The sequence below is a fragment of the Camponotus vicinus genome, unplaced genomic scaffold (assembly GCF_025532165.1).
Source record: "Camponotus vicinus isolate PSW18456_S1 unplaced genomic scaffold, iyCamVici1.0 SCAF_8, whole genome shotgun sequence".
Lineage (NCBI taxonomy): Eukaryota > Metazoa > Arthropoda > Insecta > Hymenoptera > Formicidae > Camponotus > Camponotus vicinus.
In genome coordinates this window covers 1,504,884-1,529,351 of record NW_028141980.1, presented here as the reverse complement: position 1 = coordinate 1,529,351, position 24,468 = coordinate 1,504,884, and the positions used below count along the sequence as shown (strand labels likewise).

The following is a 24,468-nucleotide window of genomic DNA, read 5'->3' as shown; positions in this document are numbered from 1 at the left end:
CGCTCCACGGTACGGGACTTGCGAAAAAGTAATGCGAGAGAACATATCCCTTTCTCAGAACCGCAGCTTCCTTCACGACAAAATTTCTCCCGACAATAAATCCTTGCAGATCCACAAATGTTGGTACGGACATGACGAGATCTCTCTCTTCGATACGTTAGTCGAGATGAATGACAAAACTCTAAAATCATCTCGCAGCACTTTGATTTATATCCTGTTTCTCCTCCTCTCTCTTGTGTCGATGTTATCGCTTAGGTAATTTTGCGTGCAACGTTGGTCAACGGATTGTACTGGATCACACGATTGTGTATGATGAGACAGTACGCAGTGGTATTCGCCGGCACGTTCTCCTTACATTCGAATTCCAATCTCACATCCACGGTTGCGCTCTTAACTGATTCGTTTTGTCGAGAACAATCGATAATCACGAACGGACCCTGACGTTGAAACTGTAAGATGGAGAGACTCGGCTCGAGATACTCGTATCCGTAATAGTTCTTGCAGAAGCGCGCGTACGTGTCGTAGAGAATGGCACATCTGCCTTTTTCGAAATCCAGATTCATATCGTCGTACGGATAACATTCCGAATTCAGATAGAGTTTCACGTTGATTAATTTGCAGTGGTCGAATCGACTCGTATCCTCAGACATGATATTTTTCCGGCTTGTCTGCAGAGCGAAGACAACGTATCGTGGTTTCTCCAGTTGAGTCGCGGTCTTAATGGCTCACGAATGCTTGGTTGTAAGCTGCAATAGCGGAAACTCGTATAGATCCCACGAGCGAAAACCCATGCTGAGATATCGTCCGCTTTCCAGAGCACGCAGCATCGACAGTTTTTCGATCTCGCTCAACAGCACGTGTGGCATTCGCCATTGTATCTTGAATATGTTGATCACAGGTTCCAGTGTCGAATCTCCAAACAGACAATTATTATCGTTGCGCGATCGTATTAAGATCAATTCGTGACGAGCGTTAATCACCACTCGTTTATAATCCTCGCAAAATCTCAATAACATGTGGAGCGGTACGCAAAAATTGAAATGTCCATTCTCATAGGTCCACGGATCCCAGCCGGCGTTTTTCATAATCACGTTTCTATCGGATGATACCGTTACATAGTTTTTGAGCGTAGTAGTTATTCCTACGTTTCTATTGCGATCAATCTCAACGCCATCGAGTTCGTATCGAATCTCATCGAACATGAATGCGGCGCAATTATTTGCCAGTTCCACATCACTTCCTTCAACTGGTTTGGTTTTCGTTAGTTGTCCCTCGATGTATAGGAAACTCTCATACGGCAATGTATACAGATCCTGTTGTTGTATGGGTATTCTTATCTCATCACTGTGTCCGAACGTTGTATTGGCGAACGGGTTGTACGTGTGAGTCTCGATCTTGATGATACGATTGTCAAAGATCGGTTCATCACCGATGTTGAGAATGTCGGTCATCGTTCAGCTGTTTCGCACCGCAAATCCCAAAGATTGTAAAAACGCAACGTTCGATGCGCTGAGTTTCTTTTTCTTGGATGATTTGATATTAGCGAACGCCGACGTTGTTGTTGTTGTTATTGTTGTTGTTGATGTTGCTGGTCTCGTAAAGATTGCGTTATCTCTCACGTCTTTCGATCCGTTCAATACGAGCATCTCATACGTCGCATACGTACGTGCAATCTTACGGTGATCTCTTCTCCTCGAAAATCGAGCAATCGTCCGTTCTGGTCGACAACGCGTAACGTTAAATCCGTAATGCTCTGCGCGATGATCGGCAGGTAAATGATCTGGGCAGGCGTTTCCGATATCTTATATCCCGGTGGTACCCTCGGTGAAAATTCATGTATCGTATGAACGAGTATGCCGTTGTTGTACGCACCCGCGGTCACGTTACACTCTATACGGATAATATTCACGTTGAGAATGTTAATCGGCATGTTTGATTCGTACCATTTTCGCGGCTCGAGAATACGATTCGAGAATCCTAGCAGCGATCCAATGTTGTCGGGTTTGGTAAAGTTTATTCTGTAGGCACATTTGATCTCGCTCCTCATTGTATTGTAATTAGCGCGGAGCACTATCGGATATTCACCATCTTCATAGTCACCACCGTCAATGTGTTTTTTATCGCGATGTTTCCATGAAATTGCATGTTTCAAAAATTCATGTATATTTTGCAACTCATACGATCCCTCGGGAATCGTAATTTCCTCGTCGTCTTTGCCAAAGTAAAATTTATTATTCGAGGAATTCACATTCGGTATCGTGTGATAAGTCTCAAAATCCGTTAGACCGAGCTCGTATTCGCCGTCGCTCAAATCTATGGTGGGAAAGAAGTTTGCCGTGAGAACGCTACTCTTCCCAGTCAATGTGAACGTCATAGACATGTCGACGAAACTGTTTAACGAATACTGAGTTAAATAGCGCAATATCTGTCTTTAAATTCACATGCATCGACCGTTCGAAGAAACTGCAAGCACAATTGTCCGCAGATGCTCTGATCGTAAGTTTGAACAGATGTGTAATTGTACTGTATCTTCGTTACGTTTTGTCCGAGATATCGCACCAATTCATTCGGCGGTCGAAGATTGCCGAAACTGTCGAAATATATAGCGCGATTCCCCCTCTTTGCATACGCTACCCAATGAGTACCTGGTCCTTCGACGCTATCCAAATTTACAATGCCGCTCTCGTTTTGATATATACCACCGATCGGTAACGAGTTGCGCATGAAAACACCTCTAAAATATGGAATGCGCATACGTTTTGCCAGTTGCAGCAATTGTACGTTGGTAGTTGTGCCCTGCGGCATTTTTAGCGTCTCTTTGACGTTTTTTTTTTTTCTCGTTGAGGCTCCTCGTCCGTATTTGTAAGGAGCGAGATATAACCCGCGACCTTCCATGGCACGATTGTGACGTAGCATCTCTTGCAACTGACGTTGCGCGGCTTTTCCGTTGTTCACCGCCTTCGCTACTCCAGCCGCTCCACCGATCAGGGATCCGAGCGCACCCAACATTGGTAGAATCGGCAATACACCGCCGCATTTCGCTACCGGAAGTATCCGTTTCTTCGCCGTTCTTTTCTTCGTCTTCACACCCATACCGAGCTTCGTCTTGGCTTTCATCGCTGTCCAGACAGCTGTGGCGGCGGCTCTCTCACCGAGAGTCGAATCTCTCGCAACGATGCGATTCCGCGCTTTCTCGGCGAATATCCTATCCGCCGCGTGTCTCTCGGTGAGAGCGCTGCTCCGAGAGTATGCTATATCGTGTTCACGACACGCCGCGTCCAATGGGTTGATACCTCGATCGCCTCTGACTAATCGCTTCTCCAACCGTGTACCTGGCCCGCAAAACTGATAGCCGGGAATATGGAATTCGATCGGAAGTGCGTTTATCGCGTGATTTAATAGGCCTCTACCTATTTTCGTTGACATTCGCTGCAATTCTTTATCAATGGCGCCGGACCGTCGATGTGTGTTTCCTGCCACGGCTGATTGTAGTGTTCGTAACAGCGACGATACGTCTGAACCTCCGGATCCGCTTTTATGTGTTCCGGAAGTTTGTCCCACACGTAGTGGACGTAATCACCGCACATTCGCAACAGAACAGCTTTTGACACAAATTGTAGTTGTTCGACGCTCAAATCGCGAATGTCGGAAGGACTTGATAGCAGAACGAACATTTTTTCTCTACTGAGCGACTCGTGATTTCGCGCACCTATAAATAGGCAGGCGTTCGATCCAATCGGTAGTGTTGAAAAAAAATGAGATTCGTGCGACAACCTTTGACGATACGCGTGACGAATTGCGATGACAGATTACGATCAATGGAGGACAATGTGGAGATGCGCAGGCACGGTACGATGCTACCAACTACTATACGCGCGATCGTTTGCGGTCCCTCGAATTGTGGTAAAACCAACGTTCTGATAAGTCTACTGGAAAGCCCGCACGGTGTACGTTTCGAGAACGTGTACGTGTACTCGAAGTCGCTGCAACAGCCGAAATATCGATATCTGGAGAATTTGTTGACATCGATCGATGAAATCGGCTACTTTACGTTCTCCAATAACAGTGATGTCATTCCACCGAGCGAGGCACGTCCAAACTCGATTTTCGTCTTCGGTGACGTGGCATGCGACAAGCAAAATACGATAAGAGAGTACTTCTCAATGGGTCGTCATTCAAACGTCGACTGCTTCTATCTCTGTCAGACGTACGCGAGAATACCAAAACATCTTATACGCGACAACGCGAACTTGCTGATCTTGTTTAAACAGGACGGTACTAACTTGAAACACGTGTACAACGATCACGTGAATACCGACATGTCGTACGGGGATTTCAGTGAATTATGTCGTACTTGTTGGCAACAAAAGTATGGATTCCTAGTGATAGATAAGGACAGCTCATTTACGAACGGGCGATACAGAAAAGGATTTAACGTGTTCGCGATACCGCAAAACGATTAGTCGCTGCCGACACTCTGTCGATGACATGGCTGAAAGCCATAATGTTCGCGAGCGTGAAAAAATTGCGAGGGAGATTGAGAAAACGAGCGAATCGATCCGCAAGAAACATCGCGCTTTGAAGACCGGCAAGATCGACGACGATATCGCGGTCAAGACCCATTTTAGACCTATTATCGAGCCACTACAAAAAATCGTCGACAACTCTAGTTTAATCGCGGTGAAAAACGAGCCGGAGAGAAACGCTATAATTAAAACGTTACCCATCAAGCGGTACAAGGAAGAAGAGGAGAAGGAGGAGGATGAGCATACGACACCGAAAAAGAGACAACGATTGAAGGCGAATCGTTTATCGACATCGCATACATCGGATGAACCGCTGATAACCTCCACACCGTCCGCGACAACGAGAATCGTACAACCTACGATACCCGAATCACTCGTAATCGAAAATGTTTTCGAAACCACGGGCAATCCGCTCGAATCACCATCTGTTCGAAACATGTTACAAACGTTGGAAGGTCAAAAAATGTTACGAGAGTACTTCGGGCCACTGCCACAAAAGTACATGAGCGCTTTCCTTAGTGGCGACGAAAAAAATCAGATCGATCACGTGTACGGTGTCTATTTCAACGAGAATGAAATGTGGCTCGGTAACAAACGATTCGACATCGACGCAGATGACTCTATAATCATAGACAAAGTGAGGTACATTGGTAAACCTGGATTATACGAGTTGATCTTCAAGAGAATTCCCGATGATGACATATACACTGAGGAGGATATGTAAAAATATAAGAGCATATTAATGGCGACGAGTGCGCATAAACGCCAATATGATGCGCAAGGTCAATTAAAGAGCAACAGGGGATACAAGTATAAACACATAATTGCACCGTTGATGTCAATCGAATCGAAAAAGAAAAAATGCGGTACGGGAGTATCCATGCCTCGCGCGATGACGCTAACCGACAATAAGATCGATTACGTGCATTGGGACGATCCCAACGAGCTAGTGGATCGTCTACGATTGCTCGATGCTTCGCGCCGAGCTGGCCACAACGCTCACGACAACGAGATCCTGTCGATTATAGAGGAACTTCGCGAAGTCGGCCTTATTATAAATTAAACGGTGTCTCAACGAAACTGATCAGTCGATCGACGTCACTCGCATCGAGAAAAAAAAATGCCCATCAACAAATTTGGATTATTCGAACAGAGAAATGAAGCAATTAGAACAAGCGATCATTGGGATAAATCGGTGACAAGTTACTTGCGTCAAAACGCTCTGTGTCGCGTCGCTACGTACTATGACGCGAGGTCGCGCAAGATTCGCCGTGTAGCGCAACCTGAGGCTGATACCGATGCAGTCAACAAACTGTACGTGGAACAATGCGTTAAAACGTTGAAGAATCAGCAGAAAGAATCAGACGAGAAGCTGACTGCGTTCGAGAAGGACGTGCGAGCTTTGCAGACTGCGATAAACGAGCTTCAGCGTGCGATTAACACTAATTCAGAAACAGCTACGAGCGGCTAAACAGCGGCTATTGTACAATTATTGAACATCTACAAAGGCTTATCGAACTACAATGAGTGGCAGTGATCGAAGAGGAAACGGCTGTGAACGAGGCTACGAACAATTCAAGAACAGCTGCGAACGAGGTTATGAACACCTCAGGAACGGCTGCGAACAAGGCTATGAACACGTCAGGAACGGCTATATACGAGGCGGCATACAACTCTGGAACGGCTACGAACGGGTCAGAAACGATTGCCAACGAGGCTACGAACGGGTCAGAAACGACTGTGAACGAGGCTACGGACTACTTAGAAGCGACTACCAACAGGGTCAATCACGGCAACAAACGGGTCAAGAACGGCAGTGAACGGCTCAGAAACGACTATCAAACGTGTAAGGAACGACTATCGAACGGGGCAGGAACGGTAACGAACGGCTATCGAACGGGTCAGAAACGGCTATCGAACGAGGCAGGAACAGCTAACGAACGGCTATCGAACGGGTCAGAAACGGCTATCGAACGGGACAGGAACGACAACTAACGGGGTAGGAACGGCTAACGAACGGTAACGAACGGCTATCGAACGGGTCAGGAACGGTTATCGAACAGTAACGAATGATAAAACGCACGGTGATACTCGGGGCACACATCGTTTGATCGACGAATCGAAACAACGATGGATCGGCGATCGGGAATAACCGAGGAAGCGAAGAAACAACATAGTTTAGAGAAACGGCAGTTGATGAACGAATTGCACGCGCCGGCGAGAAAAAATTTTCCCCGAAGACATGTCATAGTGCGGGGATACGATGACCTGTGGCAAGCTGACATTGTCGAGATGCGTCCGTACTCTCGTTTCAACAGAGGTTACCACTACATATTCACAGTCATCGATGCGTTGAGCAAGCACACGTGGGCCGCACCACTCAAGAGTAAAGGCGGAAGCGAGACAGCTGACGCTATCGCTGAGATAATTCGAAATAGCAAAAGATGTCCGAAAAACTTACAGACTGATATGGGGAAGGAATTTTATAACGCTGACGTGCAACGGCTCATGCGGAAACATGACATCAATCATTATTCTACATATTCAGTATTGAAGGCATCGATCGTTGAGCGATTCAATCGCACACTGAAAAACGACATGTGGAAGATGTTTACGCTGAACGGATCTTACAAGTGGATCAGCGCGTTGCCGTGACTCGTATCGGATTACAATGCGCGCAAGCATCGAACGATCGGTATGCGACCCGTCGACGTTACCCCCGCGGTCGCTGAAAGACTCTTGGCTACTGTGTATAACCGTGTAAATATCGCGGGTCCGGCAAAATTCAAAGTAGGTGACTCGGTACGCGTTAGCAAGTACAAGACAATTTTTGAGAAAGGTTACACGCCAAATTGGACAACCGAAGTGTTTAAAATTGTAAAAGTGCAGCATACTAATCCCGTAAGCTATCTACTTGAGGATTATCGTAAAAAACCTATCGCTGGAGCGTTCTACGAGCACGAGTTGCATCGTGCGAATTATCCGGACGTGTATCTCGTGGAGAAAGTACTGCGTAGGAGGGGTGACGAGGTTTACGTGAAATGGTTGGGATTTGACAATTCGCACAATTCTTGGATACATAAAGACAATGTGATTTAATTCATACAGTGTTTATTTTTAATTTTCTGGAAAAATATATGTGTATAACATATATAATATTTGAAAAATGAAAATATACATAAAAATCCTTATCAATATTCCTTGCGATAGTACATGTATTTTTTAATATAAGATGTATGAGATATGCATTACAAAAATATATGAAATATAAAAATACAAAAATCTTTATTAATATTTCTTTCACACACACACATTTTACAATGGTATCTTATAATGCCCCCACGGTAGCGTATCGGTGGTTTCGGGTACGATATACCGCTTGTCGTCGTACGGACTCAGAGCAATTTTTGTCTCGTGGATTGTGTATACTTGGTGCAATTTCGATCGTATACACGACTGCTGGCGCGTCATTTCAATTTCTTCTTTCAAACACCGTGTGTAATCGTCAAACGTTATCGTTCTCGCGACAACGTTGCTCTTGATGCCTTTAACTTTCTTCGTATCCTTTTTCCCATCGACTCGTAATGCGTACATTTTTGCTCTGAGCCCGGCAAATTCGGTCATTATGGCACCGTTATTTTCATCCTTCATTAGACCCGGTACCTTTTTATTTACGAGCGGCATACCGTACGCATTGTTCGCAGCATAATCGCTAGTGTCGAATCTGCTGACGTCGTGCTTCATATTTTTGTACATGTATTCGCACTCAATGTGATATATGAGACTATCGGTATCGGTGTACATGACCTTACATTTGTCGCGATACAGGGGAGACATATACTCATGATGAAACTCGTACAAACATGTCTTGGATATGTCGAGTATACACATACCCACGTAGATTGGTTTGTAGAATTTCACCTCGAGTTTGCGCAATTCCACAGCTATTAAATTTTCCGAAAAGACGCTTCTGCTGTGGAAATTTGGTTTAGCGATCATTGCCTCTGCACCGTACCGCCCGTCCCAGTGCGTTAGTAATTTTACATCAACGCGATTGCGCACATTTTCCATCGTTTTGCCAAACACCGCATTGTTCATTAATTTGTATAAATTTTTTTCAAAATCGTTTTTAGCCAATGTTCTAAAATGTGTATTGAGTTCTATGTAATTTCGAAGCCAGGGAGATTGAGAAAACTGTAAAATTCTATGTATTTTTGTAACGCGAAGACCGTGACGCGTACACTGCTGCAGGTTGCGGTAGTGTATCACGTAACGTTTTTTATCGTATAGCGTTGCAAGCAGCTTGAATTCCCGCTTGCCAGGTGGTTTGTCGCATGTCGGGCAAAACGGTAGGTCAGTGTGCGCATCGTGAAGATGTTGCGGGTACTCGAGGTCCACTTCGAGGATATAGCCTGTAGGCGAATCTAGCGCGATGGATGATACGTCAAAACTTGGCACGTCGTCGACCCATCGAAAATCGGCGTAAGGCAACGGTTGACACATTGCCCATCCATATAAGTTATTTACATCAAAGTACATCAAGTACGACGATGGTTTCGATGGATCGTACGACTCCATGTATTTGTTATTAGCGCGAGCGTATCTACCCGAACATTGACTCAGACCACCGCGTATACCGCGTTCGATAAACATGACCATATCGATGTCGGTAAGCAATTCAAACGTAATCTTGATATGCTTCAACATGGCGTCCCACGTGTATCCGGGTAGAGTATAGTAATACGCAGGGTCGAGTCCGTAACTTTCGATACATTTGTCGCGAAAGTTTTCAAAAATATCGGCTAATAACAAGACATCGATTTTAAGATATAAATCGCTATATTCGCCTAGCGTTCGAATGGAGAATCGCGTCCAGATGTTCTCGGCGTGCGCGTAATCGCTCTCGGATATAGTTTCACCGGTTAAGGAACTGTAAAATGATTCGCGCGGTGGTAAACATGTATCTTGCAACTTGTCAACGGAATCGATGTATTCGTATGGAAACACACCTTTCCGTGTTAATAATTTGAAGTTTTCACTCGATAAATTTTGAAATTCTGATTTTAAAATATCCAGTTTATCTTTATCTAGATAAGATGCTAATTTGTCGAGACTTGCCGTAAGAAATTTGAATGAATCGATGAAGCGTAATTTTACTTGATTTTTTGGTTTTTCTTCCTTAAGATCGACATTTTTGGTAAACGATATATATTTCTCTTTCGTTATTGGAAGTAACTCGACTCTCCCTTCGAACGCTGTGGCTATTTCCTCGATAATGAAATGCGAATCATAACCGGATAAATTATGAAACACTATCGGAATACAGAAAGACTCTTTATAATTTAAATTACAATTTGAATGCGCGGGACCTCTGTACCGTCCAGTCAAATGGCAATGATCGCGTACGCGTGTATCGTCTTGCGCGAACGGTTTTTTGCATATATGACAATGCGTTGCGCTGTGAAATTTTTCCCACTCTTCGAATGTTAAATCTACCATAGGGACATTAGTAGTTAAAATATTTTTTACACGAAATGCTAACATTTTAAGTTGCTCGACGAACCATGCTATACAATCGGTACTGCGACGCGAATGATATGCGGATAATGAGTCGTCGTACGAGCAATGTATATAATATGCTATGCTAAATACTTGATGGTGTTGGCACATATTCTTCTCTTCCTCCATCTTGGCCAGAACGCATTCCAAGTCGGCGTACACGATGAATGGAAGCTGCTCTTTCCTGTTGTAATTGTTGAATGATAACCACTTGTCCTTATCGCTCGGTAACCGGATAGCGCAGTCGTTCATCTTTTCACAGTCGACAGTATGCGACTGCAACTTGTCGTCCGAACCAAAGTAATGCAAGCATCTATAAAAGAAAATAAAAATTTTTTAAAAATTAAAGATTTATGCAATGCATTATATTTTATAATTACATAAATTATTCAAATTATACATACCGATCACAGATATATCTTTGACCGTTGTGTTTGCTCAGTTGCGAGCTCACGAGCCGGGATAAATTTTTGATCCATGCGAAATGTCCGACATTGTTGCCGTCTTCCACGTATAGCAGATTCATATGCTTGTCCCGCTTCTGTTGCGAAAGACGTATCGGAACAATGCCGTTCTTCTCTTCGAAGCTGTAGACGTTGATCGAAATATCGTTGACAAGTTCAAATTTTTTAATCTGATTGACAGTCACTGGAAACTCAATGTCCCGGAAATTCAGCACTGTCGCGTAATGCGTGTACGATGATTCCCGTTCCGCCTTTCTTTCTGCGGGATATAGAGCGGCGACCACTGCCCACGCGAAACACGCATTGTCTTTTGATTGTACGTTAATCACTGCTCTCTTCATCATAATCTCCCGCGACAATTTTATATGGCATCCCGCGCGCATAGGATTATACTTATTTATATTTACAGTCAAATTCAATATTCGCGACAATGCCCACCCGCTATCGCGTTCCTGAAATTCTTCCAGCGATGCTAGAGTGGGTTCGATAACGCGACGCTCGTACCACTCGTGTAAATCGGATGTGGGAAAGAGTACACAGTTTCTCGTATTGATACTTTTATTTGCGCGCTTATCACCCGACATAAATTCACCATTGAATATAGTGTTCACTTTTACACTGTTGTGTCTTCTTATAACGTCCTGCACATGTTCTATCACAATGTCTTTGGCGTCCTCGAGAAATTGGCGAGGTTCGATGTGATTATAGTTTATCACCGCACCAGTCAGAATACGGTTATCGAACGCGGTATCAATCTCACGCCACACAAGTTCATTTTGATGCGCGCTACATCTGGCACCCGCGTTATTGTCGCCACTGTAATTACCACCACTGGGCATAAACTGTCTCTGCAATCGAGTCTTTGCACCTTCGAGTCGCGCGATCCGAGCAATCAGCGATTGTTGATTCCCGATCGATAATCGTAGTCGTTTGATTCGACTTTGCTCTTCCAGCGACTCGATGTACTCGTTGCATCGTTGTAGCCATGCAAAATATTCACCCAAAGTGGCAATTTGGCGGGACCGCTCCACCAGGTCGCATTCAGTCTGCTCGACGTTTTCCATTTCTTCACAGAGTGCAAATTGGGCACATATTGCACGGAAATCTTATATACAACGGCTCGCTACACCTTGAACAGAATCGGCCATCCATCGCATCAAGTGTCTCAATTTTATGCTTTCGAACAGCATACATCATTTGGCTATCCACGCCTTGCAATGCAATCATACACGAAGGACATACAGCTAAAGCACCACCCGTGGAATAATAACTGTATATGATACAAAATTTTGTACTACGTGCGTTTAAAGCATTAATTTCCGCAACAGACACTATTTTTTCTCTGAATTCCGTGGAGTTCTCACTGCAGTCACTAATGCAGTCACTGTCAGATGACAACGCGTGATCTTCGTCTTCCATTTATATATATATATATATATTATCACACAACACTGACAGAACACTACTTTCTGACAGAACACTATACTTTTACTATACCGACGTGTCGATGCGCGTTCAAATCACGTACTGTGACTTGATGCGCTTCAATCCTCCCTGTATTTCGTCTAAACCTGTTTTTTATCTTTGTGTAAAATAAATAAGTATGGTGTATCATAATAATCATTTATTTACATCTCAGAAAGAATTCGTTCTCTCTCACACGCTCGGCAAGGGCACAAAGCAGCCGAATATCGGCGCTGATACGTTTCAATTCTTCCTAGAAAAAAAAATATGGAAAATAATTCTGGGTCGGCTCTAATATCCAATCCTCTTCAAATACCGCTGTTTACCAGCCGGACATCGGTTTATGATTGTTTATACTTGCGATAAAACATCCAACACGTCCCCAAGCGTCCCCCACCCCGCGCCTCCGTACTATGATTTGATATTTTTCAATCCTCCTCCTCCTTATATATTTCGTCCAATCCTTTCTCATCTTTTGAATGTTAGAAGCGAAGGTACAAAGCATGTACATCAAAAGAAAAAAAAAAGGAAGGGGATTCTAAGATCCAATCCTCTTCAAAGGAATACTGGTGTTTATATTGTTTATGTTAAAAATATATATAATGAAGAGGAGTCTGCTGCACTAGAGTGTCATTTCTTTCGTTGCTCTTCTATGTTTCGGTGGTCTTGTGCAATGGCTGAAGAAAACGTAATTATCATCGACGATGATACGGATGATGATGATTATTGGATGGATCCAGTTGTGGCGGAGAAGATGGAGATAGAGAGAGAGGAGAGAGAGAGAGAGGAGAGAGATGGAAGATGATGGATCTGATATAGAACCCTTGGCGAAGGACAGTGATTATGATAGTGACAATAGTGTCGATATTCTTGATGAACGGTTACAAAAGAAACAGCGAGATTTAAGCATACCTGAAATAATGACATACAATGAAGCAACAAAGATATGTTGCATTTCCTATTACTATATGGAAAATAAATCAAAATATTGTATCGAATGCTTTCTAAGAGTACCGTATCAGTTTGAAGAAACTAGTGCTGTTCGAGAACATAGAACCATAGCTTATATCCATGTGGAAAATATGTCATGCACAGGGTGCAGAAAATGTTTGAATCAAATATTGGCCTGCAACATGTGCCCTATTTGCACAAATTAAAATAGATGAGTCATGGATAACATTGTAAGTATCTTTTAATTTATTATATATCAAAAGTATTTTAAAATAAATTATTAAATAATTTAAACTAATGAAATGCATATGTTTTCTTCTGTTTTCAGAAACGGCTTCCCCAACATAGCCCGACGGTCTATTTTATATATTATTATTTTTCTTTTATATTGTATACTTTATTTTATTAAACTCACACATTTAAATAAATTATATATTTTTAATTGTAACAAAAAAAAATGCAATTATTTACACGCCTTTCCCTTGCGCTCCAATCCTTTGCGTGCTCTCGCATTAATTATAAGTCTCGCTATCGTTCTCTCTCGTACGCATTCTTTTCGCACGCGATATTATCGTTCTCTCTCACACGCGCGGCAAGGGTGCAAAGCAGTCGAACATCGGTATCATAAACAGAAAACATAAAAAGAAGGAAGGTTCCAAGATCCATTTCTCTTCATAGGAATACTGTTCATATTGTTTATACCGAGCGTAGAAAAAGACCATGAAAGGATCACAATGGTTAATATATACAGTGGATGTAAAAAATATTCGTACACTAGTGTAACCCTTCCAGTTTTGAGACCTTTATAATTCCTACAGCGGAGAGTAACATTCGATTTCAATCTCAGTCGTGTATTGTCCGAGAGGAGAGCGTCAGCGAGTTTAACCGTGGTATTTCTTTTTCCGTGTGTGCGATTATTTCTTACGCTGCATAAAATGGATTGTATTTTTAATTTTTCGTTTTGGAAGAGGAGTTTCGTAGACCTCTTATTTTCTGTGATACTAAAAGTGGTATTTGTCTGGAAGGTAGGTAGTGTTTTTGTGAAAAAAACAAAATTGTGCGTATGTGTATGTGTATTTTTAATATATTATTTTATAGTACCCCGATGATGTCAAAATTCCCGGGTTCATCAACATAGAGCATCGACGCAATGTGCGGGCGGAGCGCTGGAACGCGCGACACGATCTCGCGGAGGAATGGGGCGACACCCCGGAGAGTCGCCTGGATAATGATGTAAATGGATCATGGAAATATCTCGACATTTTTAATCTGCGGCTGCTCTTCGGGATGGAGTCCCTATTTGATGAAATATGCGAACTATCTGTTATAAGATATGAAGAGAACAGAATAATTGAAGAGGAGAGAATACGGCAATGGCAAAGAAGAATGGAAGAGGAAAGAGGAAGACGGTTACAGGAATACTGGTACGGCTATGCAGCTCCAGCGGGCTAAGGTACATATTTCTTTTTAAAATTTTTGTTATTAATTATTAAGATTAAATAAGTTTTTTTTTTTTTTTTTTTAATTAAGATAAAATTAATGTAGCGTTTTTCCTGTTTCAGGAGCTGCCTCCCCCTTACAGCCCGGCGCACCGTCCGCATTATTTTATATTCATTTTTTTTCTTTTTTCTTTTCTTTTTTTTTTATTTCTATATTTTATTAATTTCTTAAATTTTACATAATTTTACTATTAAGTACACACACACACACACACACACACACACACACAATTTATAATACTCATACACATTTTTAAATAAATTTATATTTCAAAAAAATTGCAATTATTTACACGCCTTTTCCTTGCGGTCCAATCCTTTGCGTGCTCTCGCATTAATTATAAGTCTCGCTATCGTTCTCTCTCGTACGCGTTCTTTTCGCACGCGATATTATCGTTCTCTCTCACACGCGCGGCAAGGGTACAAAGCAGCCGGACATCGGTTTATGATTGTTTATACTTGTCATAAAACATCCAACACAAGCGTCCCCCGCCCCGCCCCGCAGTCCCCGCGCCTACGAAATCCCCTCCGTCCCGCGTGACGTCATTCCCCGCGCCACCGAAAACCCCCTCCATCCTGCGTGACGTCATTCCCCCGCGCCGCTGAGATCCCCTCGCGCCTCACCCCTCCTGAGAGGACCTGGGTTAGAACTCTCCTTGTACCTACTGAGATTCAGTTTCCGTGTAGCTTTTTACATACGCCCTGGAGAAGGTACTTTAAAATTCCTCAATGTTAGAAGGAAGAACGAAGAGATAATTCCTGCAGACGATGCCGAAGTACCGGCAGGCGTTTATTCAAGTATACACAATATTATAGAAGCGATGAATTACGCGTCCAAATTCGTAAATTCGCATATCGTTTGGGAATTAAAAGTCGAAGGTAGAGTTGTTATGAAACTTTCTTGTGTAGAAGAGAAATGCGACATGGACCATTTTGTATATTTTTCCGACAAACTTTGTCGAATACTCGGTTTTGATATAGACGTAAAAAACGTTCACACTTACTTTTCCCGTCATTTCTTTTTGCACTCGAGGATGATATCGAGTATATAATAGCCGACAAACCAGCTGGCTTGATGCGAGGCATTCCCGACAAACCTTTCGTCTACTGTGACATTTGCGAGCCTTATGTCACGGATGATGTACAATCGCCTTTTCTTCGAATAGTCGCGCTCGACGCTCGAAATGATTATTCGTTTGCATCTACCCAGATAAGCCATTTTTCGCCCGCACAATACATCGCTTTGCGTCAAACATATTTCCGAATAATCGAAATAGATATAAGAGATCAACAGGGGGAAGCTATACCATTCGAATTCGGAACGTTGACTGTGACTTTGAACTTTAGACGTATCGATTAGATATTATAAAATACACAGAACCTGCGAAAGAGAAAAAGCGCATTTGACCGTTCATTATTATTATTATTAATGGACTATTACTCGGTACATCGCGACGAATTACAGACGGTCGCGGCGGCGGAATTCCGCGAGTTTTCGTCGGATCGCCCTTTCAACGCGGTCACGGAATCGGTAGTTTTCTCGGGGGATTATTCAGACGCGTACTACCATATTTAGGTAAAGCCGTACGAGGTGTGGGGAAAGAAGCTTTACGAGCCGGTGTTAATGTAATCGAAGACGTCGAAAACAATACACCATTTAAGATATCGGTCAAACACGGTTTTGGAGAATCGCGAGACAAACTCAAGAGAAAAGCCAAAGAAAAAATAAGTAGTCTAATGAAGGGCTCGGGATATAAGTCTGATGCGAAAATGCATGTAGCTCAGTTCCCTTTTGTCGGGCTTGATAATCACATCGCACGATTCGCAATAGCATCGGCTCATAAGTGCCGACGGACAAGTAAGAAAATCAAAGTGGCTGGGAAAAAAAGAACGAGTACAAAAGCACAGAGAAATAAAAAGAAGAAGAAAAGTCATACGGTTGTGAAAAGACTTAAGACATCTGCGAAACGACGTAAAATCGGTAAAAAACGTACCGTATTCGATATATTTTCTTAAGCGGTTATATTCGAAGCATTCTAATTTAACGACAGTGACCGATGAACGACAGCGAACAATTTGCGATAAAGAAATATGTCTTTTCTTCACATGCATTCGAGCGAGTGTTTAAAGAGCGAACTCGATCTCTTCTCTCTACCACCTACGCAAACTAGCATCGAAAGTTCGCAATGGATTCATTACAAACCCTCTCTCTCGGACGACTCGTCGATAGAATTCGTCATCCCCGGACACGGAGAAGAATATTTAGATCTCACGCACACCATGCTGAGTCTTCGTCTACGTGTAGAAACAAACGCCGATTCCGCGAGATAGACTTCAGGAACAAGCGCCGAATGAATAGCCGTAGGCCCCGTAAATAATTTGTTTCATTCTATCTTCAATCATATCGACGTGTATTTCAATCAAAAGCTCGTGTCGCCTCTAAACAACGCTTACGCGTACCGAGCGTACATAGAGGCGTTGTTAAATTATTCTTCACCCGCATAAACTTCCCATCTAACTTCCTGTCTACCTGGGACATGGATGCACCTGGACACATGGACGATCTGTTGGAATCAATTCCCGGCAATCCCGGCAATCCCGCTCTCGCGAAACGCGCTCGTTACATCTCCGGAGGGAAGGTGTTAAATCTCGTAGGACATCTCCATTGCGACGTTTTCAATCAAGACAAATTTTTAATTAACGGTGTAGAAATACGGTTGAGATTCGTTCGTTCAAAAGATTCGTTCTGTCTCATGGAAAGTAGCGGATCATCGAAAATTCATATTCTCGATGCTACCTTGCTCGTTAGAAGGGCGAAAATAAGCTCGGGTTTGTTACTCGCGCATGCTAGAATGATGAGTAAAGTTACAGCCAAGTATCCGCTCACGAGAGTCGAGGTTAAAACATTCACGATTCATAGTGGTGTTATGGGTGAATCGTTAGATAATATAATACTCGGTCAATTACCAAAGCGAGTAATAGTCGGTTTCGTTATTAATAAAGCGTTTAACGGTGACAGAAAATTAAATTCGTTTAATTTCAAAAACTACGGAATAAATTTCTTTTCGCTGTACGTCGATGGCACGCAAATTCCCAGTATACCTTTGCAACCAGCTTTCTCCGCGGAGGAAGCTCCGCTTTACATCGAAGCTTATCAAACGCTTTTCTCGGGAACAGGTATTCATTTTTTGAACGAAGGAAATTCTATAAGCAGAGACGATTATTTCAAAGGATATACTTTATTCGCTTTTGATCTTACTCCCGATCTATCCGCTAATTGCGCTGGACATTGGAATCTCGTCAAACACGGTAGTTTACGATTAGAAGTGCGATTCGTAAGGGCACTTTCTGAGACGGTTAATTGTATTATTTATGCCGAATTCGATAATGTCATAGAAATCGACTCGTCTCGTCAGGTTATCGTCGATTTTTCGGGGTAGGTTTTTTATAGACGCTTAAAATTGTTCCCACTTCGCTCAAAACGCCGACATCATTGCGCAACGTTTCGAAAAATATTCAGTTTCGTTGGAGACACGCTCGGCGTCGTTTCGTATAGAGCCTCGCGTCGAATCACATAAGTTTTTCGTAAGATGGATATAATCGTCGATATTCAGGGTTTCCGCGATGCGGAGAAAAAGTTTATCCCTAAAGAAGTTGCTGTTGACGCTCCAATCGTCAATCATTGGATTATGATACCACCGCATTCGTTTGCCGAATTACCCGAAAAAATAAGGCAAGAAAACAACTGGCTCACGCGAAATCATCACGATATTGAATGGTTCGATGGCGAAACTAATCCGAAATATTTTACATCGCAACTGCGGCAAATTACAAGATGCTTGCGTCACATTTATGTTAGAGGAAACGAAAAAGCGAGTTAATTGCAGAATCTACTTTCTAGAAATATATATAATTTGGAAGGCATCTCACCGGCATTCAAAAATCTGATGGTAGAAGAAGAGTGCGGACATCACGGATTTCGAAAATTCGGAATCTTTTATTGCACATTATGCAACGCTTACAAATTAAGAAGCTGGATAGTTGCGCAAAATAATTTCAACAGCGACGGAGGCAGCATTACTCAAACGACTTGCAGTTCTCCCGAAAATTTGATAGCAAGCGACGACGACGATGAAAATGAAAATATTAAATTGCAATGAAATAATAAAATAGAGAAGAAAAATCTGCAAAAAATCGAACAGCTCGAAAAAGAAGAAGAAGAAGAAGGATTTACGAAACTCATATCGTCTCTAATGATAGATAGAAACGAAATCGGTACGGCTATTAACCGCTCCACGCAACAGACATTGAAAATCCGTTAGCTGTACAAGCCGAAAACAAGCCACCAAAAGAAATTATTTAAATAATACCGCTTGTTCGCTCGTCTTCGCTGCAAACAAATGGACTCTCGCTAAATTCTGCAAGCATTGCGTCAGCTAGATGTCAAACATGTGGGAGTCTATCCTGCCGACAGATTGCCGATGGTGTGGACGAGGTCGACGGCCATCATCGCTAATACGGACAATCATAATCGCCCAGGAGAACACTGGATCGCTTTCTTCCTCGACGAACATGGGATACAGGGACATACTTCGATAGCTACGGAATACCGCTCTTGTATCCTGGATTTTTCCTTCGTCTCCGACGAAATTCCAACATTTATTGATGGAATACTGAACAACTACAAGGACTTTTCTCTCAAACCGGACTACCACTACAGTTGTGTATTTTTATATTATATGTGCAGCGGTTACGATCTTGATCGATTTTTTAGTTTTTTTTCCGAAAATTGCGAATATAACGATCATTTAATCGTAGAATTATTTCATGAAATTTTTCTTCACGAAAAGAAACATAAAAAATATAATGTTAATTAATAGCGTGTTTAATTATAAGAAAATATAAAAATATTTTTGCGAAGTACTACGAATTGTATGCAGGTATATTAATAAATGTGAAAATATTTATGTTAATTCGTGTTTAATACTTTTAGCTTTTCCCTTCTTCCTTTATAACCCCCCACTTCGCGTTCAATCATCTGCATGTTCATCTTTAATTTTCCATTATCAGAATCCGCTGTAGCTCAATGTAGTCTAATTATAATTATTGTCTCGTGCTGAGACTTTGTCTTTTCCGATAAAGCGCGTCATGAACCGTTCGAGCGAGCTTGTTTCTATGTTCCATAGTGAGCCCGAAACGGAGTGGGGAGGTAAGGATTGTTTCGTCGAGACATATAGCGACTACCCCGAATGTCGGTAGGGGGTTCGTTCTACCAAGACGTAGCGACTAAGGGTTAGGTTTACGGGAATTAGATTTAGAGCCCTATACCGCACCAGAGCTGGAGTGGAAGGATTACTTCTTCGAGTCTAGTACCGCGGAGGTAGGGAAATAAAAATTTGCTAAATCAGCGACATAGGCGAAGTCGACCAATCACAGCTTTGGGCCACTATGATGTAAACCAATCAAAATCGAGACTTCCGGGAGGTGGGGTATTGTTTCTTCAGGTATTTAACACCTAAACTAACTTCTCAATATCCTAGTCCACCAATCAGAACGCCTCCCTCCACTTCACCTAGCCACGCTCACGGCGCCAGGGGTCAAGTGGTGGGGGTTTGTTTTGACGCACCATAGTAGCCCATATCTACTAACGTCTTTTATTGCAAAACTGTAAGTCCATCTGATCTTTAAAATTTATTTCTTTTCCATTTTTTTGCTTATAATTTTTATATTTTAAACTCTGACGTTGACTCTTAATGGAATCCTCTTTCTTCCCGTCCATCTTCTACACACAATCTACAATTAATTTTGATTTGCAAGAAAAACCTAAAAATAATTGTAATCTCCAGTCGAGCATAAAGATAAAAATAGCATCCCCCCTTATGCCCGATTTCACCAACCGCGTTTAACTTTAATCTTAGTTTAACTCACTCTTTATCTCCTTCTAACTCTTCCTTCAGAAAGAGACAAAGAATGAGTTGAACTAAGAAAAAATATGTAATTGTTAATTGCAAATTACATATTTTCTCTTAAAAACAACTATGTTTTTTCTTTACACCAATTGATTCCTCTCATTATTTTGTACATAAAAGTATTAAGGTGAGGTAATCAAAAAATGAATATTTTACAAGATATTTTACGGTTTATGTAAAATTAAGAAACGATTTCAAGCCTCATAACTCGGAAAGTACTTAATAAAAACTAACTTAATTTCAGTGTTTTGGAAAGCTCTCAAGATAAGCTACAAGAATATGTAATAAAAAATAGGGGTTTTTGTTTAAAAAATTCTAGGTGACCATGCTCTGACCTTGGCGACGCCACCCAAGGTTAAACTCATAGCGCCAATAGATCTTTTGAAATCCTACAACTTTTATCTGAAACATTTTTTTCTGAAATGCTTAGTTTTCGAGATATTTCACCGTCCCGATACTTTTTATACATCCTGTATAATAAATATCAAGACACAAAAATCATACAAAAATAATATAATCATATAAAAATATATCTGACAAATAACAAATATATCTGAATTTGTTGAAACGAAATAGTGTAAAAGGTTGTTTTGCAAGCGTTAACTTAATACGTAACATCGTTTAATGATGTACTAAATCGGTGCGTGTGCTCTTGTAAGAGTATTTATTGATATTTTAAAAATCTATTAATTTATATTTTTCTTACGATTTTCTTATTTTTGTGGCTGTGTAAAATCACAATTATAACATAAATTTTTATTTTTTTATAGTATTGAAATTTTTTGATACTTATAACTTTTGTGGAAAAGACAGACGTATACAAAATTACCGTCAACAAACGTTTATATAAAATTGCCGTCTGTTTTATTAAACAGACTTCTCAAAGAAGAAGGGAAAAATTTTAAAAAGAAGGTAAATATAAATACAATAAGCATGAAATAAAATTTATCATTCTTTAAGCATAATTACTAATTATATTTTTGACATATATATTGGGTTGGCAACTAAGTAATTGCGAATCTCATTGATAGATAGTGTTGGTTGAATTTTGGATATGTTCACGTATTTCAAATGTCAAACTCATATTGTTGTTTGACAGTTCGTATTCCAATTAACATTCTGTGAAAAAATTTTGTTGATCGGTTGTGTAGTTTTTATATGGCATCGGTTGAAAAATGGAAAAGCAAAACGAACACTTTCGACATATTTTGCTTTTTTACTTCTGCAAAGGAAAAAACATATCGAAAGCTCACAAAAAGTTATGTGCTGTGTATGGTGACGAAGCCTTAAAAGAACGGCAGTGTCAAAATTGGTTTCATCAAAAGAAGGTCATGTTGTCAGTTTGGTGGGATTACAAAAGAATTGTCTACTTTGAGATTTTACCACGCAACAATTAACCAAACTGAACAATGCAATTCAAGAAAAGCGATCGGAATTGATCAACAGAAAAGGCGTCGTCTTCCATCACGACAACGCCAGACCCCACACATCTTTGGCGACCCTCCTAAAATTGAGAGAGCTTGGGTGGGAAATTTTGATACATCCACCGTATAGTCCTGATCTTGCACCATCGGATTACCATTTGTTTCGGGCTTTACAAAACTTGTAATAAGAAAGAAAGGCTGAAAGACCGTGGCACAAGATGTTAAAGTGTAAAAAATAATAACGACTCTAAGTAAGAGACATAATATATTAATAACACAGGCCCACAAAAAAAAGTACTCTGTGCTGGCGATCTGACTAGGCTAGTCTTATATATTTTGGCCCGCTGAATTCGAATCTGATGTCAGAATTGCTCCATCACGTCACAGTTTTTTTTAAATCTCAAAAATAGACGAAAATTTCGTAAAAATCGACATTCTAGGGTAATAAGACTGTGCTTCTTAAAGAAAAAGTTACCAAAATCATATTTTAATGTATTTTCAGACATTATAAATCCAAATCCGACCTAGAATATAAACGTTGTGCTCATTTTTTTTTGTGCTCATTTTTTATTTTTTTTATTTTTTCAGGTTGTAACACCTAAAATTTACTGCAAACAGATTCTATTTATCAAGATGCGAAGATATTAAGATAGGTTTTTACCTCCAGATAGCACAATCTTTTTTTTTCATGTACCTCTAGCGCTTTAAAGACATGAAAAGAGGTTTGTGACCTATATAAAGAAATTTCTGCATCTTATACGAACTCAACAGCTAGAAGTTGTAAGTTTCGAAAAAATTTTTCTCAAAATTTGGACTTGGAGAATATAAGATTAATTCTTTCCAATATAAGATTTATGAATGAACTAAAATCAAATATGGAATACGGAAGATTGCTACTTTTTCATGACAAATGTTAATGGAATCGATGGTATGATTGGTGTGACAAATCGGATTTGGATTTATAATGCCAGAAAATACATGGAAATATGATTTCGGTAACTTTTCCCTCAAGAAGCGCAGTCTTACTACCCTAGAATGTCGATTTTTACGAAATTTTCGTCTTTCTCTTTTGAGATTTAAAAAAAACTGTGACGTGATGGAGCAATTCTAACGTCAGATTCGAATTCAGCGGGCCAAAATACATAAGACTAGCCTAATCAGATCGCCAGCACAGCGTACTTTTTTTTTGTGGGCCTGTGTAATCAGTTAAAATTAAAATTACATACGTACGTTTCGATCTTTTCAAGATCCTTTTCAATGTTCAAGAAGTCGTTAGAAAATAAACAAAACATTACAAATTTCAAAATCATAATAACAATAACGGAACGCGATTAAAACAAAGACAGGAGCGATGGGACACCAAATAGACATTGTGTACAGTAATAACGGACGCAGCTTTTTTTTAAAAACGCTAATAATTGATGTAACGAATGAAAGCGCATAGACAGTTAATGAATTAAACGGCTAATAATGTCTAGCTACTAGCCACATTTTCCAAAGAAGGTAACGCACCCATCATTCGAGACGGTATAATAAATTCGCATACGTCCCATTGCTCCCTACTCCCTAGTCCCCCCCCCCTTTTTTCCCTTTCCCCTTTCTCTCCCCGTTTTTTCCCCTTCTCCTCTCCTTCTACTCTTCCTTCACATTTGATCGGCTATCGCTCAGTCGTTTCACAATCCTTCGCTTTTAGAGATGGCCTCTTCTTTGTCATCTCGTTTATCTGTCTTCCATCTTGGTAGGTTTTTAACGCAGACTCTTAACTTCGAACTAAACATTTTTTCCATCCTGCTTACTTAATATTTAATTGCTGTTATGAGTAATTATTGTTAATCATTGTTAACGGCTTTTTGTGATTGTTGTTATACTTGACATTTGCGTTCTTTGTTTCTTGATATATTGCGTTCTTTCATTTTAATTTTTTTACATAGGCTTCCATCTCGCTCATCGGTTTAGTGATTTGTTTTGTCTCTACCGATTCCTTTATTGGACTTTCTACCTGGAGAGACTACTGGTTGTTGTTTAAAAAAATCTTGACCAAGCTCATTTTTATCCTCACTACTCCATGACCTATTTGGAAAATTTTGAGCCTTTTTCATCGGGGGATCGTCACACAATATATTTTAGCAAGAATTATTTCACGTATGCGAATTTATTATACCGTCTCGAATGATGGGTGCGTTACCTTTTTTGGAAAATGTGGCTAGTAGCTAGACATTATTAGCCGTTTAATTCATTAACTGTCTATGCGCTTTCATTCGTTACATCAATTATTAGCGTTTTTTAAAAAAAGCTGCGTCCGTTATTACTGTACATGTCTATTTGGTGTCCCATCGCTCCTGTCTTTGTTTTAATCGCGTTCCGTTATTGTTATTATGATTTTGAAATTTGTAATGTTTTGTTTATTTTCTAACGACTTCTTGAACATTGAAAAGGATCTTGAAAAGATCGAAACGTACGTATGTAATTTTAATTTTAACTGATTATTAATATATTATGTCTCTTACTTAGAGTCGTTATTATTTTTTACACTTTAACATCTTGTGCCACGGTCTTTCAGCCTTTCTTTCTTATTATTTGATTTGTTATCATCCGGACCGTATATTGCGTTT

At 40.8% G+C, this 24,468-nt stretch overlaps 1 protein-coding gene across 1 annotated transcript; it reads right to left on the bottom strand.

Annotated features, from left to right (window-relative positions):
* Positions 1-2,370: 2,370 nt before the first annotated feature.
* Positions 2,371-11,613, bottom strand: LOC145975818 (uncharacterized). The gene is made up of 4 exons (XM_083106566.1): positions 10,490-11,613; positions 10,090-10,398; positions 2,931-3,235; positions 2,371-2,390 (listed from the first exon to the last, which is right to left on the bottom strand). Exons 1-4 carry the CDS (start codon positions 11,611-11,613, stop codon positions 2,371-2,373), a joined length of 1,758 nt encoding a protein of 585 aa, XP_082962692.1.
* Positions 11,614-24,468: the final 12,855 nt, after the last annotated feature.

What these genes read in the sequence shown, in the direction of transcription:
- LOC145975818 (XM_083106566.1), bottom strand. Translation starts at nt 11,613, where the DNA reads ATGGAAAACGTCGAGCAGACTGAATGCGACCTGGTGGAGCGGTCCCGC. An exon ending in AGTACCGATTGTATAGCATG is followed by an intron (nt 3,236 to 10,089) that starts GTTCGTCGAGCA and finishes CTCTCGGAGCAG; the next exon opens with CGCTCTCACCGAGAGACACG. An exon ending in CAACGGAAAAGCCGCGCAAC is followed by an intron (nt 2,391 to 2,930) that starts GTCAGTTGCAAG and finishes TTCGTTAAACAG; the next exon opens with TTTCGTCGACATGTCTATGA.